Source organism: Pelodiscus sinensis, chromosome 24 (genome assembly GCF_049634645.1).
Source record: "Pelodiscus sinensis isolate JC-2024 chromosome 24, ASM4963464v1, whole genome shotgun sequence".
Lineage (NCBI taxonomy): Eukaryota > Metazoa > Chordata > Testudines > Trionychidae > Pelodiscus > Pelodiscus sinensis.
In genome coordinates, this window is record NC_134734.1 from 13532377 (window position 1) to 13545261 (window position 12885).

Genomic DNA, 12885 nt, shown 5'->3' on the forward strand with positions numbered 1-12885 from the left:
CGGGGCCTGCTCAGGCACTGCTTTCAGAGGGGAGGGTGGCTGGGTTCGTGTCCCAAGGACGGGTTCAGATAAGCGGGCTGGGACTAAGCATGCCCTAAGCCCCCAGAGCTAGAAATAGTGATGGCTCTGCTCAGCCCCTGTGTTTGCTACAGCCAGCTAGGGGACCAGGCCAAGGAGGACTGGTCAGTCTGTAGCAGACGAAATCAGCTCTGGCCAGCAGGTCCATGGCTCTAGTGAGCGCCCCCTCTCCCCTTGTGCCAGAGGCTGCTGTCGTGGTTTGAGTTACTGATCCATATTGGGGTAGCACCTCAGAGCCCCAGCTGCAGACAGGACCATATGGGGCCAGGTGCTGAACAGACACAACGGCATCCTGGGAGTGCGTCCACTCGAAGTATAAGACAAGAGATGGGGGGGGGAGACGGAGGGAACAGGCATCATGTTGGTCAGCCTGATGGGCAGCGGTCTCAGCTCCACCGTGACCGGTTTTGCAGGCATCAAGGCAAAGGGGAGGGGAAAGGTGGGATGTGAAGGCCGAGAGCAGTGCGGGTGTCTGGGGGAGCTGCTCCTGAGCAGTGAGGGCAGCATGGCAGATGCACAGGAAGGGGGCAACCTGATCCAAGCGAGGGGCGAGGAGAATGAGCAGCCGCATATGACCAGGGCACGGCTGGTGGACGGCTGACAGCCTGGCTGCATGGAGGAGAGGAAAGCCCCTTAGCCATGTTCTGCAGAAGGAACCTGAGATTTAACTTGGGTTTGAGGCACCAGGACGAAGTCCAGGTGAGAGCCTGAGTGTCAGGCAGGTGCTGATGGTATCCCCGGGCAGGGAGCAGGGGTGTGGTGGGGCAGAGCAGGACCTGTCGCTCCCCCCACCTACTTAGAGGCAGGACCCTGCAAAGACTCATGGCTCCTTCCTTTACACCAGGAATAAGGGCTGCCTATTCTACCTGCCCCGGCCCCAGCCTGTAGGGCTGGTGGGTTCCTGGAGGCCCTGTGCAGCTGGGATCTTGTCTCCGTGCTGCTCCGCAGCCACTGCCTGGGGAAGGCTCCCGAGGGCTGCGCTGTGCGGACAAACATGCCGTGCCGGTTGCCAGCAGTTAATTAGCTCCAGCTGGTGAGGAAGGGGAGGCTGCGATCTCGGGGAACGGCATCCCTCGGGCACTGCAGCATGTTTATTGAAAGCCCGGCTTCCCCACAGCCCTGGGGACTGCTCCTTTCAGGCTCCCACAAGTTAAAAGGGCAGTGGCGAGGCCTCGGGAGGGTGTGGATGTCATTCCTGCCAGCAGCACTTCGCTGCCAAGGTGTGAGGGGAGGCAGGCCCAGGGCAGGTGAACACAGCATGGTTACGTGTGTCAGCCCAGAGAGCTGCCTTCCCGGCCAGGCGAGGCAGGAATGGCCAGTCACCTCTGGCCAGGAGAGCTGTTTCCAGGGGCTGCTGCAGATCCCTCACACTGGGCAATGTAAGCAGGCCAAAGCCCTCTGGGTGGGTGGGGGCAGGAGGCTGTTCCAGCCCTCTCTGGTGAGCATCACCGGATAAGTGGGACACTTACTGGTTAACCATTTGTACCCCTAGCTTGGACCAGTTCTCTGACAGCCTGCCAGGCATGGAGTGAGGCGTATCTTGTGCCCCAATGCCCCCCTGTGCTGCCAGTAACCGGGACTCCTGGGTTCTCTTCATAGTTACAGCAGAGTCCTGCTCCTCCCCTGCACCCAATAAGGGAGGGTGTGGTTTCCTCAGTGGCTGCATTAGGGTACTGGAGATATGCAGGGCTCTGTGGAGTTCCTCTCAGTGGCTCCAAATGGGCCAGCCCAGGGGCTGAACTGGGCTATCTGAGCAGGCTTCCTTTCCCTGGCAGAGGGGATGGTGCGAGATGTGTGAGCCCACAAAAGGGGCTGTGGATGGTGGTACCTGACTGCAACCAGTCAAGGGCTTTTCCCAGCACCCAGCTGGCCTTCAAAAAGGATTGCAGGGGGAGTCTCAGGTGTTGGTGCCCTCCAGCAGGTACCCTGTGCAAGGGGCAGCTGGGCCCTGCACCCCCAGCCTGGGGGGGAGGAAGGATGGTACTGGGGACATGGGGCTGATACAAGGGCTGGGAGTGGGTATGGAGCCAGTGGGGTTCCATCAGAGGTATTGGTGGCTGTGGGGGTGGGGTGGAGGTACTAGGGGGCAGCAATACAGGTGGTACAGGGCATGGGAGGGGTGGTATTAGGGTAGTAGAGGTGATACAGGGCAGAGGGGGCATTGGGGTGACAGGGATGTTGGGACAGTGGGGAGGCTGGGAAAGGATTTGAGATGCTGGAAGGGGCATTGGGGGTATTGGAGGAGGTACAGGGTCTGGGAGGGAGTGCTGGGGACAGTGGGGGCTGGGTGAGGGTGGAAGGATGGTGGAAGAAGGTGCAGCTGCAGGAAAGGGGTAGTGGGGGCAGTGAGGTGGTATAGGGCCTGGGGGAGGGTACTGGGGGCAGTGGTGGCTGGCAAGGGGAAGTGGGAGTAGTAAGGGGGCTGGGAGGGGAGTACTGGGGCAGTGGGGGTGGTACTGGGGCAGGGCTGGGCTGAGGTGCAGTGGGGGTGGGTGGAGGTGCTGTGCTAGTGGAGGCTGGGGGGTGTAGCGGGGCTGGGCTGAGGTGCAGTGGGGGTGGCAAGGGGCTACTGGGGACAGCAGTAGGGGAGGGACAGGGGTCGGGAGGGGCGGTATTAGAGGCAGTGGGGGTGATACGGGGCTGGGAGCGGGTGTTGGGGCAGTGAGGACAGGGTGGGGGTGCACTGAGGCAGTGGGGGGTATGGGGACTGGGTGGGGGTGCAGTGGAGGCAGTGGGGGGTATGGGGACTGGGTGGGGGTGCACTGAGTCAGTGGGGGGTATGGGGACTGGGTGGGGGTGCACTGAGTCAGTGGGGGGTATGGGGACTGGGTGGGGGTGCACTGAGGCAGTGGGGGTATGGGGACTGGGTGGGGGGTGCACTGAGGCAGTGGGGGGTATGGGGACTGGGTGGGGGTGCACTGAGGCAGTGGGGGTATGGGGACTGGGTGGGGGGTGCACTGAGGCAGTGGGGGTATGGGGACTGGGTGGGGGTGCACTGAGGCAGTGGGGGGTATGGGGACTGGGTGGGGGGTGCACTGAGGCAGTGGGGGGTATGGGGACTGGGGGGGGTGCACTGAGGCAGTGGGGGGTATGGGGACTGGGTGGGGGGTGCACTGAGGCAGTGGGGGGTATGGGGACTGGGGGGGGTGCACTGAGGCAGTGGGGGGTATGGGGACTGGGTGGGGGGTGCACTGAGGCAGTGGGGGGTATGGGGACTGGGGGGGGTGCACTGAGGCAGTGGGGGGTATGGGGACTGGGTGGGGGGTGCACTGAGGCAGTGGGGGGTATGGGGACTGGGTGGGGGTGCACTGAGGCAGTGGGGGGTATGGGGACTGGGTGGGGGTGCACTGAGGCAGTGGGGGGTATGGGGACTGGGTGGGGGGTGCACTGAGGCAGTGGGGGGTATGGGGACTGGGGGGGGTGCACTGAGGCAGTGGGGGGTATGGGGACTGGGTGGGGGGTGCACTGAGGCAGTGGGGGGTATGGGGACTGGGGGGGTGCACTGAGGCAGTGGGGGGTATGGGGACTGGGGGGGGTGCACTGAGGCAGTGGGGGGTATGGGGACTGGGTGGGGGGTGCACTGAGGCAGTGGGGGGTATGGGGACTGGGTGGGGGTGCAGTGGAGGCAGTGGGGGGCCAGGAGGAGCGCTGGTGCAGTGGGGGTGGTAAGGGGTGGGTGGGGGCGGGGTCATTGGGCGGGCACCCTGACCCAACTCCTTACTCGCCCCGCCCACTTTGTAGGAGCAGCCTGGCCCTGCCCGGCCGCCGTACCCGGCTCCCCGCCTTGTTGACGAAAGCAGTCTGCTGCTGTCTGATTGGTCCTGAGCTTATTACTCCCTCCCCCGTTCTCGCCAATCCCGGCCGCGGAGGAAAGCGGCATTCGGGCTGCTCCGAGGGTGAGGGTGGGAGTCAGGCTGGGAGCGGGGCAGCGGGGGGCGCTAGAGGGCAGTGGGGGGGTTAGGCTGGGAGCAGGGCAGTGGGGGGGTTAGGCTGGGAGCAGGGCAGTGGGGGGCGCTAGAGGGCAGTGGGGGGGTTAGGCTGGGAGCAGGGCAGTGGGGGGGTTAGGCTGGGAGCAGGGCAGCGGGGGGCGCTAGAGGGCAGTGGGGGGGTTAGGCTGGGAGCAGGGCAGTGGGGGGGTTAGGCTGGGAGCAGGGCAGTGGGGGGCGCTAGAGGGCAGTGGGGGGGGTTAGGCTGGGAGCAGGGCAGTGGGGGGGTTAGGCTGGGAGCGGGGCAGCGGGGGGCGCTAGGAGGCAGCGGGGGGGTTAGGCTGGGAGCGGGGCAGTGGGGGGCGCTAGGGGACAGTGGGGGGGTTAGGCTGGGAGCGGGGCAGTGGGGGGCGCTAGGGGACAGTGGGGGGGTTAGGCTGAGAGCGGGGCAGTGGGGGGTGCTAGGAGGCAGTGGGGGGGGGGGTCAGGCTGGGAGCGGGGCAGTGGGGGGCGCTAGGGGACAGTGGGGGGGTTAGGCTGGGAGCAGGGCGGGGGGGGCGCTAGGGGACAGTGGGGGGGGTTAGGCTGGGAGCGGGGCAGTGGGGGGTGCTAGGAGGCAGTGGGGGGCGCTAGGGGACAGTGGGGGGGTTAGGCTGGGAGCAGGGCGGGGGGGGCGCTAGGGGACAGTGGGGGGGTCAGGCTGGGAGCGGGGCAGCAGGTGCCTTGAGCCCAGCACGTGTCGTGGGTCCCGTCCTCCCTGTGGCTCTGTGCCATGGTGCTGCCTGGGTGGGATCTAGATCCAGGGAGCCCAGAATGGGGGAAGCAGCTGATCCCCGTGCCGGGACCGGCCAGCCCCTCTCCTGCTCACCTCTCTCCTCTCTTCCCCAGGCTGCTGGATGCAGAGAACAGTGGCTGTTGTGGGTGGTGGGATCAGTGGCCTCACTGCCTGCTACCACCTGGCCAAGAGCCCCAATGCTCCCAAGGTGAGGTCTCCTGTGGCAGCACCCCCAGAAACTGCCTGCGGGGGGGAGGGGGGGGTTGTTGTGATGAGTTGCTGACTATGGGGCTGCCCCACTGCTCTGGATACTAACTGAGGCTTTTCTGTGGAGACCACAAAGAGTGCTGGGGATGCCCTGCCTGGCCTTCCAGGGGTAGAGGTGCCCCCCCCTCCCCAACCTATTAGTCCGTGGGCTCTGCTGGAAATGCTGGGGGGAGGGAATGGGGCCTGTTGTAGGGCTGACTTTGGCAGCATTCAGAGGCCTTGTGATTGCAGCTGCCCTCCCAGCTGGGGCATCACCCTGCCTGGAGTGGTCCTTGGTCCCTTCTGTCAGGCTTAGTTGTGCAGGATGCCTAGTGGCTGGCTGTGGGGCAGGTTCTAGGGCTCTTTCCCCACTCTTTGGGTATGTCTAGACTACAGGGTTTTGTCGACAGAAGTTTTGTCAACAGATACAGTCGACAAAGAGCATCTAGACGACATCCAGTTCTGTCGACAAAGCAAGCCACTTTGTCGACGTGACAGTGTAGATGCAATAATGCCTCCTGGCGACAGAACTCTGTCGATAAAAGGCGTTATTCCTCGTAGAATGAGGTTTACATACGTCGACAAAACTGCTGAGTTTTGTCGACGTTATGTCGACATAACTCAAAGGCAGTGTGGACGCAGGTGTAGTTTTGTCAACAAAAGTCGACTTTTGTCGACAAAACCCTGTAGTCTAGACACACCCTTTGGTTCCAAGCTCTTTGGTGCTGGGGTGACCAGTAAGGCCCAGTCCAGTGCTGACTGTGGTGCTTCATGCTGGGAAATGGCCTCCATAGGCCACAGACCAGGAAGACTGGGTGACTGGACTGGACTGGGCTGTGCTGGGCTCCAGCGACGTTAGCGCCATGGTGTGACAGAGAGCAGGCAGAGAAATGCTGCAGTGACTGCAGCTCTGCTCTGATGGGTTCCTCCCTCCCCACAGATAATCCTGCTGGAGGACAGTGGCCGCCTGGGTGGCTGGCTCCATTCCACTCGTGCTGAAGATGGGGCCATATTTGAGCATGGCCCCAGGGGGATCCGACCTGCCGGCACCGTGGGGAAGAACACTCTGCTTATGGTATGTGGGCAGAGCCTGCGGGATAGGGATGGGGGGCAAGATGCAGATGGGGGTGAGGACATGGAGTGTTGGCTTTGGGTCCAGATGAGATCTGGCCAGCTGAACTGATCTCCTAAGGAAGGGGCTGGGAGCTGCCTTCTGGTGGCCAGCAGGACAGGGCAGCTAGATGATCCTGATCCCAATAGCTGGGGCTGCCCCCGCTGAAGGGCTGTGCACCTGCCTTGGCAAGGAAGGGCCTTGGCAAGGAAGCAGACATGCCAGTACGTTACAGGGTGGGGGAGGGCAGGTGATGCTTAGAGGGACTCCGTAGGGCACGGTCCAAGGGTGGGAACATCTGGCAATTCTGGGGCGGTTTGGGTGGTGTCGGCAAAGTGGCTGCGTGCAGTTGGGCAGAGCCAGTCGATTTGGTCTGCCCTGCCCCGTCCATCTCTGTTAGACGCTGACGTGACAAGACCCCACCAGTCTCAGGGGTAGGGAGTCTGGGGCAGCAGGACTCCCGATTTTGGCCATGGCCTCAAGGCGCTGTCCTAGTCCCCAGTAGCATGAGGCAGTGAGCAACTCGCCTACTTGTCTCCCCCTAGGTCTCCGAACTCGGCCTGGACGCAGATATCCTTCCGGTGCCTGGTGACCACCCAGCGTCCAAGAACCGTTACCTCTACGTGAGTGGGGCGCTGCACAAGCTGCCGTCTGGCATTGGGTACGTGGCCCGTGACTGCTGCCTGGGTGTCCCTGCCCACAGGCCTATCCAGCCACTGCGCTGCCTCTGTTCACTCCGCTTCCTGCGCCCCAGCCCGGTAACCCCTGTGTGTGTGTTGGCAGCGGTGTTCTGCGGACGGTGCCGCCCTTCACCAAGCCCCTGCTCTGGAGTGGGCTGCGGGAGCTGACAGTCCCCCGGGGCACTCAGCCAGATGAGACCATCCACGGTTTTGTGAGCCGCCGCTTCGGAAAGGAGGTATTAGCCCAGGTTGGGGAGCCGGGTGGTGAGTGTGGCTCCGTGCTGGGCAGGGAGCCTGGGGTGGGGAGAAGAGCTGACAGGCAGGGCACGGGGGGAGGAGATAGGGCTGGGCCACAGGGTGTGGTGGCAGCAGTTCTGCCTATCTTCACCCAGCAGGGAGTGGGGGAAGGGAGCCAGGCAGGGCCTCCCAGATGGGCTCCAGGCAGCCTGGGATCTGTACTGCACTGTCATGGGGTCTTGACTCAAGCCCCTGTCGCCTGGGCCCACTGGAGACCCAAGAGCCAGGCTGAGAACCCAGGTGCCCTGAGACGAGCCTGCCGAGCTTCCTAGCGCCTGACTGCTGCATGCAGGGCTCTGCCTTTCCCATCCCAGACTGCCAGGCACTGTCACTGTGCGGTGGAGCAGCTGCCGCTTCCTGCCTTGGAAAGGGGGTAGCTGCATTGCCAGGATGGGTTTCTCCATTGGCCACTGGTGAAGCAGGAGAGACTGGAAGTCAGGTTCTGTCCCAGCTCTGCCACAGACACATTGAAGCCAGAGCCTTTCCCCCTCTGTGACTCAGTTTCCCCATCTGATCATGCCTGACATCCTAATGGTGAGCAGCCTAATTCCCACCCTTGGGCTCCAGAGCACTGTGGCAAAGTGTTAGAGGAGGAGAGGGACGAACAGGCCACCAGCTGGCCAGGGCAGGGCTGGGGCATCTGAGGGAAGACTGTGGTGCTGGGAGTCCCATGAGGGGAGGGGGATGTGCTCCAACCTGTAGGAGCTGCAGAGTGGAGGCTCCTGCACCCGGCATGTGGAGTCGTCCTGCCCCTGCCCCTGCCCAAGTGCAGGAGAAACCGCTGGCTGGGTGCGGGTGCTAGGCACAGTCTGACTGCAGGCCTGACACCTCTCCCCAGTAGCTGGGGGTGTGGGGAGTGGGAGCTATGCATGGCATGGAGGGCTTTGGGGAAGTGGGCTGGGGCTGACTGCAGGCCTGGGACCGGCCTCTTTCTCCTGTCTGCACTCTGTCCTGAGCAGGGCCTTGGGGGGTTGGCTGGCAGCCTCATCTGCCCAGTCCTGGGGGTGGGAAGGGCAGGTGGACCTGGGGCTATCTCGGGTCACTCTAGGAAGGAAGGAAAGCAGTGCTCGGGTCCAGGGTGGTCTCTGCCCCATGGGTGACGTGGGAGCTGTCGTCTTTGCACCTCCTGCTTGCTGGCTCTGCAGAACTCTCCTCGGAAGATCCCTTCTCTCTTGCCCGCACCCAGTGGACGGGGCTGGGGCAGGCTCCCTGTGCCCAGCAGGGTGATGGCAGGGCAGGGTCTGACGGCTCCTCTCCCCTTGGCTCCCCAGCTGGCCGACATTGCCATCGACAGCCTGTGCCGGGGGGTGTTCGCTGGAGACTGCCGGGCCCTGAGCGTGCGCTCCTGCTTCCCTGTGCTGTTTGAAGCGGAGCGGAGGCGGCGCTCCGTCATCCTGGGGATGGCCCTGGGCGGAGGTGAGAGCTGGCCACACAGCCCCTTGAAAGGGGCGATGGAGCTGCTGCGTGGGAGGGGCTGTGTCTGTGCACTGGGCTGGGCTCCACAGGGGCAGGAGCATGTGCCTGAGTTGGGGCCCTGCTCCATCACTGACTGGCGGTGCTGCGTCCTGCCTTGGGCTCCCAGGCACCCCGGGCCAGCTCCGCTCTCGGGGGGCCCTTTCCCTTGATGCTGCCCATTTGGGTCAGGGCAGAGCTGGGGACTGGGGGTTCCTGCCATGTGGACGGGTCTCTAGCCTGCTCTCTGCTCCTAGGGAAGGGCCCTGCCCTGGACTCGGCACTGAGCCGCAGGGCCCAGCATGAGCGCTGGAGCCAGTGGTCGCTGCGAGGGGGCATGGAGACGCTGCCCGAGGCCCTGCAGGACTTCCTGAGCCGGCGTGGGGTGGAGATTCTCTGCCACGCCCGCCTACAGCGCCTGGAGAGAACAGCACCTGAGCGCTGGCAGGTGGGGGTGGCAGCAGGGTGCATACGACTTCCTGGACCCCAAGGGCACTGCTGGACTTCAAAGGGTTAAACTGAAACTGAGCCTCAGCTTCTTGCCGCACTTGTCTTGTCAGACATCACCTGGGCCTCGTTCGGGGTGAACGAGAGCGGCAGGAGGATGGGAGCCAGGACTCCTGGGTTCGTGGCCCGGCTCTCGGAGGCGAGTGGGTTCTCCCAGGTGGTCTGGGAGCCCGGATTCCTGGGTTCCATCCATCCTTGGGAAGCCCCCTCTCTGCTCGGTGGGGCAGTGCTGTGGGCTGGGGGTCTCTGCTCTGACTGCGCCTTTCCCGTCTAGATCACCCTGGAGGACGGCAGCCTGAGCGCAGACCACGTGATCAGTGCCATCCCGGCCAGAGGTAGGGGTGCAGCCGGTGCTGAGGGCAGCCCATCTGCAGTCGCTTGCTCCCAGGTGGCTGTGGAGCCATCCAAGTGCTCAGGAATGGAGGGGTTGGGACTGTCTCTTGTTCAGCTGAGACCTTGTGTAGGGCCTGGGTGCTGCCTTCCCCTCTGTGCAGGAGTGTGGGCTAGTGGTGAGAGCAGGGGTCTGGGGGGCCTGTGTGTTCTCCCTGGCCATGGTCTCGAGCAGGCGTTCCAGCTCCGAGCGGTGGGGGGAGGGCTGTGGAGGCCCCGGCTGTTGGGTGCTGAGGCATCTCTCTCTTTCCAGCTCTGGCGGCGCTGCTCCCCAGCTGGGCTGAGCCGCTCGCCCAGGAGCTGCGCAGCATTGAGGCCGTGTCGGTGGGTGTGGTGAACCTGCAGTACGAGGGTGCCACGCTGCCCATCATGGTGAGACGGGTGCTCCTGCCTGCTGCCGTAACCCACTGCAGCCCCCCAGCCCTGGCTCAGCATCACCCCCTCCCCCGGGCACCCAGCATTACTTGTGCGAGAGCAGGAAGGGGGAATGGCCAGTCCTGCCCTCGTGTCATGGGGCTCTACCCCACCCTGAGTCAGCGGTGGCTGAGGGGGGAGGGGGCTGCCAATCTCCCTTGGGGCAGGGGGGTTACAGTGTCGTCCTGTCTCTGTCCTAGGGATTCGGGCATCTGGTGCCCTCGTTTGAAGATAGCTCCCTGCTGGGCATTGTCTATGACTCGGTTGCCTTCCCGGAGCAGAATGGCACCGGTGGCCCTTCCATCCGGCTCACGGTGAGCATGTCCCCCGGCCCCCACCAGGGAGGCTGCTGGTGGCAGAGGGGGCTGGGTATGGACAGGCACAGGTCCAGCCATGGGCCCTGGGATCCTGGCCATAGGGTGCACAGGTGCTGACTTTCTGATTCCCCAGGGGAGCCTGACACCAACTCACCCATGCCCCACCCCCACCTCTCCCCACCCCAGTGCCTGCTGCTGAGGATGGGGGAGGGGAACCGATTAGCAAGGCCTGCTAGTGGGTGCTCCAGCCCCATGGCACCCATGTTGGTGCCTATGACAAGGGGTCTGGTTCCACTGCAGCATAGAGCAGAAAGTGGGGGAGTTGCTGAACTGTGGGATCAGGCCCAGGACCCCCAGGAATCCTGCTGATTCCTCCCATGTGCTGAGGGACGGCCTGGCCATGCACCAGCTCAGCCGTGTCCTCAGTGTGGGGCAGGGGATTCCATCTACATGGCTCTGGACTGGGCCCTCTGTGGCCCCATTGAGGGCAGGTAGGGGGAGAGCCTGGCTTCCTGGAGCCAACATCCCCACTCGTCGGGGCAGGGCAAACGTCTTGTTGGCCCCCAGCCAAGATCCTGCTCCTTTCCTGAGCGGTTGGTTTGCTCCTGCAGGTGATGCTGGGCGGTGCGTGGTTTGCACAGGCCTTTGGGGACCCGGACACGGTGCCTCAGGCCATGCTGCTGAGCCGTGCCAAGGAGGCGGTGAGGGTGCACCTGGGCATAGTGACGGAGCCCTCTCGCACAATCGTCAAGGTGCTCAAGGTAGGTGGGGTGGGGGTGGGCAGCACTGGGAACCAGCGGAGCCAAACCAGCTCTCACCATTCTCTGGTCCTTCCACAGGCCGCCATCCCGCAGTACACACTCGGCCACTGGCGGAGGACAGGTAAGGGGGCGCAGCCACTGTCTGAGCCCTGAGCTGGGCCGTGGGATTTGTTGACACAGCTGGGGAGCAGCAGCCTATATGCTGTGGGGAAAGGGGGTTGAGGTCCCTCTAGCCTTATTCCCTCTATTCCTCCTTGGCAGAGACCATCAACCATTACCTGGAGCAAGAGGGGCTGCCACTGAGCCTAATCGGGGCTTCCTACCAGGGCGTCTCTGTGAACGACTGTATCTACAGCGCCAAGACAGCTGTCACCCGCCTCCTCGGCCAGGCCCACTGATCTGCCCCAGGCACCTTCTGCTTGAACTAACTCTCGGGTTACCATATTTGAACTTTCAAGAAAGGACACTTGGTGTTGCGGTGGCTGCTCCACTTGCAGAGGAGGCTGGACTTGGGCACCAGCAAACTTATCACTGCACACGCCAAGCTCTGGGATCTGGCTGCTGCCTTGTTGCTGCCTCTCGTGGTGCAAGGAGGACTCCAGACTCCCACTTTTCTGATGAACCACCCCAAGACATGCAGCAGTGCAGGCTCTAGCTGCTGGGCCAGGAGGAGAGGGGCAGGGAGGCTGCTAGCTAGGGCCTGTCCTAGGGCATGAAGTTTAAGGCATTGAGGGGAGAAGTGGCCTGGCCGGAAAAGTAACCCAGGAATCCTTCTTCCCAGAATCCCTTTCTCCTGCCTGCCTAATTAGCCTCAGAGCTGAGACTAGAACACCCTCCCCCTCCCCCTGGTCTACCCAAACAGCCCCCCTGCTCACCTGCAGAAAAGGAAAGGAACCAGAAGTTTTAATGGCCCGTTCCCTACTCTAACCCAGTGCCAGGTACCCTCAGCCACCCCACTCTAATCTAATGCACTTCTCCTGCAGAACGGGGGCCCTAATCTAGGAGGGTCGAGGGTAACACTGCACCTCTGTGGACAGAACCAACCTGCCAACTCCCCTCTTCGTCCTCCTCCCCCCCCCCCCCCCCCCGGTCTCACCTGGGCTCCTGTCGCAGCCACATGCTTTTCCCTCTAGGCATGGGGGCACATGCAGAGTAGCAGTGAAAGGTCTGGGGGTGCAGCTCTGAACATTCAATTTGACAAGCGTGCGTCCTGCCCACTCCCCTTTGCAGGGCAAAATCCTGGACATTTTTTGCCATTTTAAAAAGCCAGCCAGAGCTTTAACGTGAAAAAGGACAGACCAGAGCCTATTGGAGCCCCCAACCAGCCACTGGGTGCTTGGGGTGAGGAAAGGCTCTTTCTTCTGCAGGTATTGGGAGCTGGCTCCTGTCCAAGGTGGGTAGGGCTGGGGGGGGGGGAAGCCAGTGGGGGGCCTCTGGAAGATCTCCCCTCCCTCCCAGCAGTGAGTGCTGATTCCTAGTAGCTGCAAGCTGCAGCCTGGGTTCTTCCCAGCAATGTTCAGGTGTCAGCCTGCCAGGTGAGCTAGGCTGGACTTTCTCACCATGACACCCCCTTTCACCTGCCAAAGCTTCTCCCACTTAGCTCCAGCCTGACTGGGCTTGCCCAGAAACTTCACCGTTCATGCTGCCTTTGTGGAGCGCTGCAGGGCAGGGTGCATAGGGAGGAGAGAAGAGTTCCTATCTAACTATTTCTGGTCATTGACAAATAAACCCCCATGGCTGGATTCCTGTGGCTCAGTGCAGAATGATTTTCCCCTGGGGGCAGGGCCAGGCTAGCACCAAGGAGGCCAGCCCTGCCTAGACCTGGGGCCCTGCACTGAACAAGCTAGTGCCGCAGCAGCCAGACACAAAACAGCTGAGAGATGTGAGCATCAGCTTGTTTCTACAGGCCCTGTCCAGATGTGGCAGCACTA

The 12885-nt window shown here is 63.0% G+C and overlaps 1 protein-coding gene across 1 annotated transcript; it reads left to right on the top strand.

Moving 5' to 3' along the window:
• Positions 1-3857: 3857 nt before the first annotated feature.
• On the top strand, positions 3858-12696 carry PPOX (protoporphyrinogen oxidase). The gene is made up of 13 exons (XM_075908034.1): positions 3858-3974; positions 4893-4987; positions 5966-6100; positions 6682-6797; positions 6920-7052; positions 8385-8529; positions 8823-9013; positions 9347-9407; positions 9716-9834; positions 10077-10190; positions 10805-10954; positions 11033-11075; positions 11216-12696. The coding sequence occupies exons 2-13, from the start codon at positions 4901-4903 to the stop codon at positions 11350-11352; spliced, it is 1431 nt and encodes a 476-aa protein (XP_075764149.1). The 5' UTR covers positions 3858-3974; positions 4893-4900; the 3' UTR covers positions 11353-12696.
• The last annotated feature ends 189 nt before the right edge of the window (positions 12697-12885 follow it).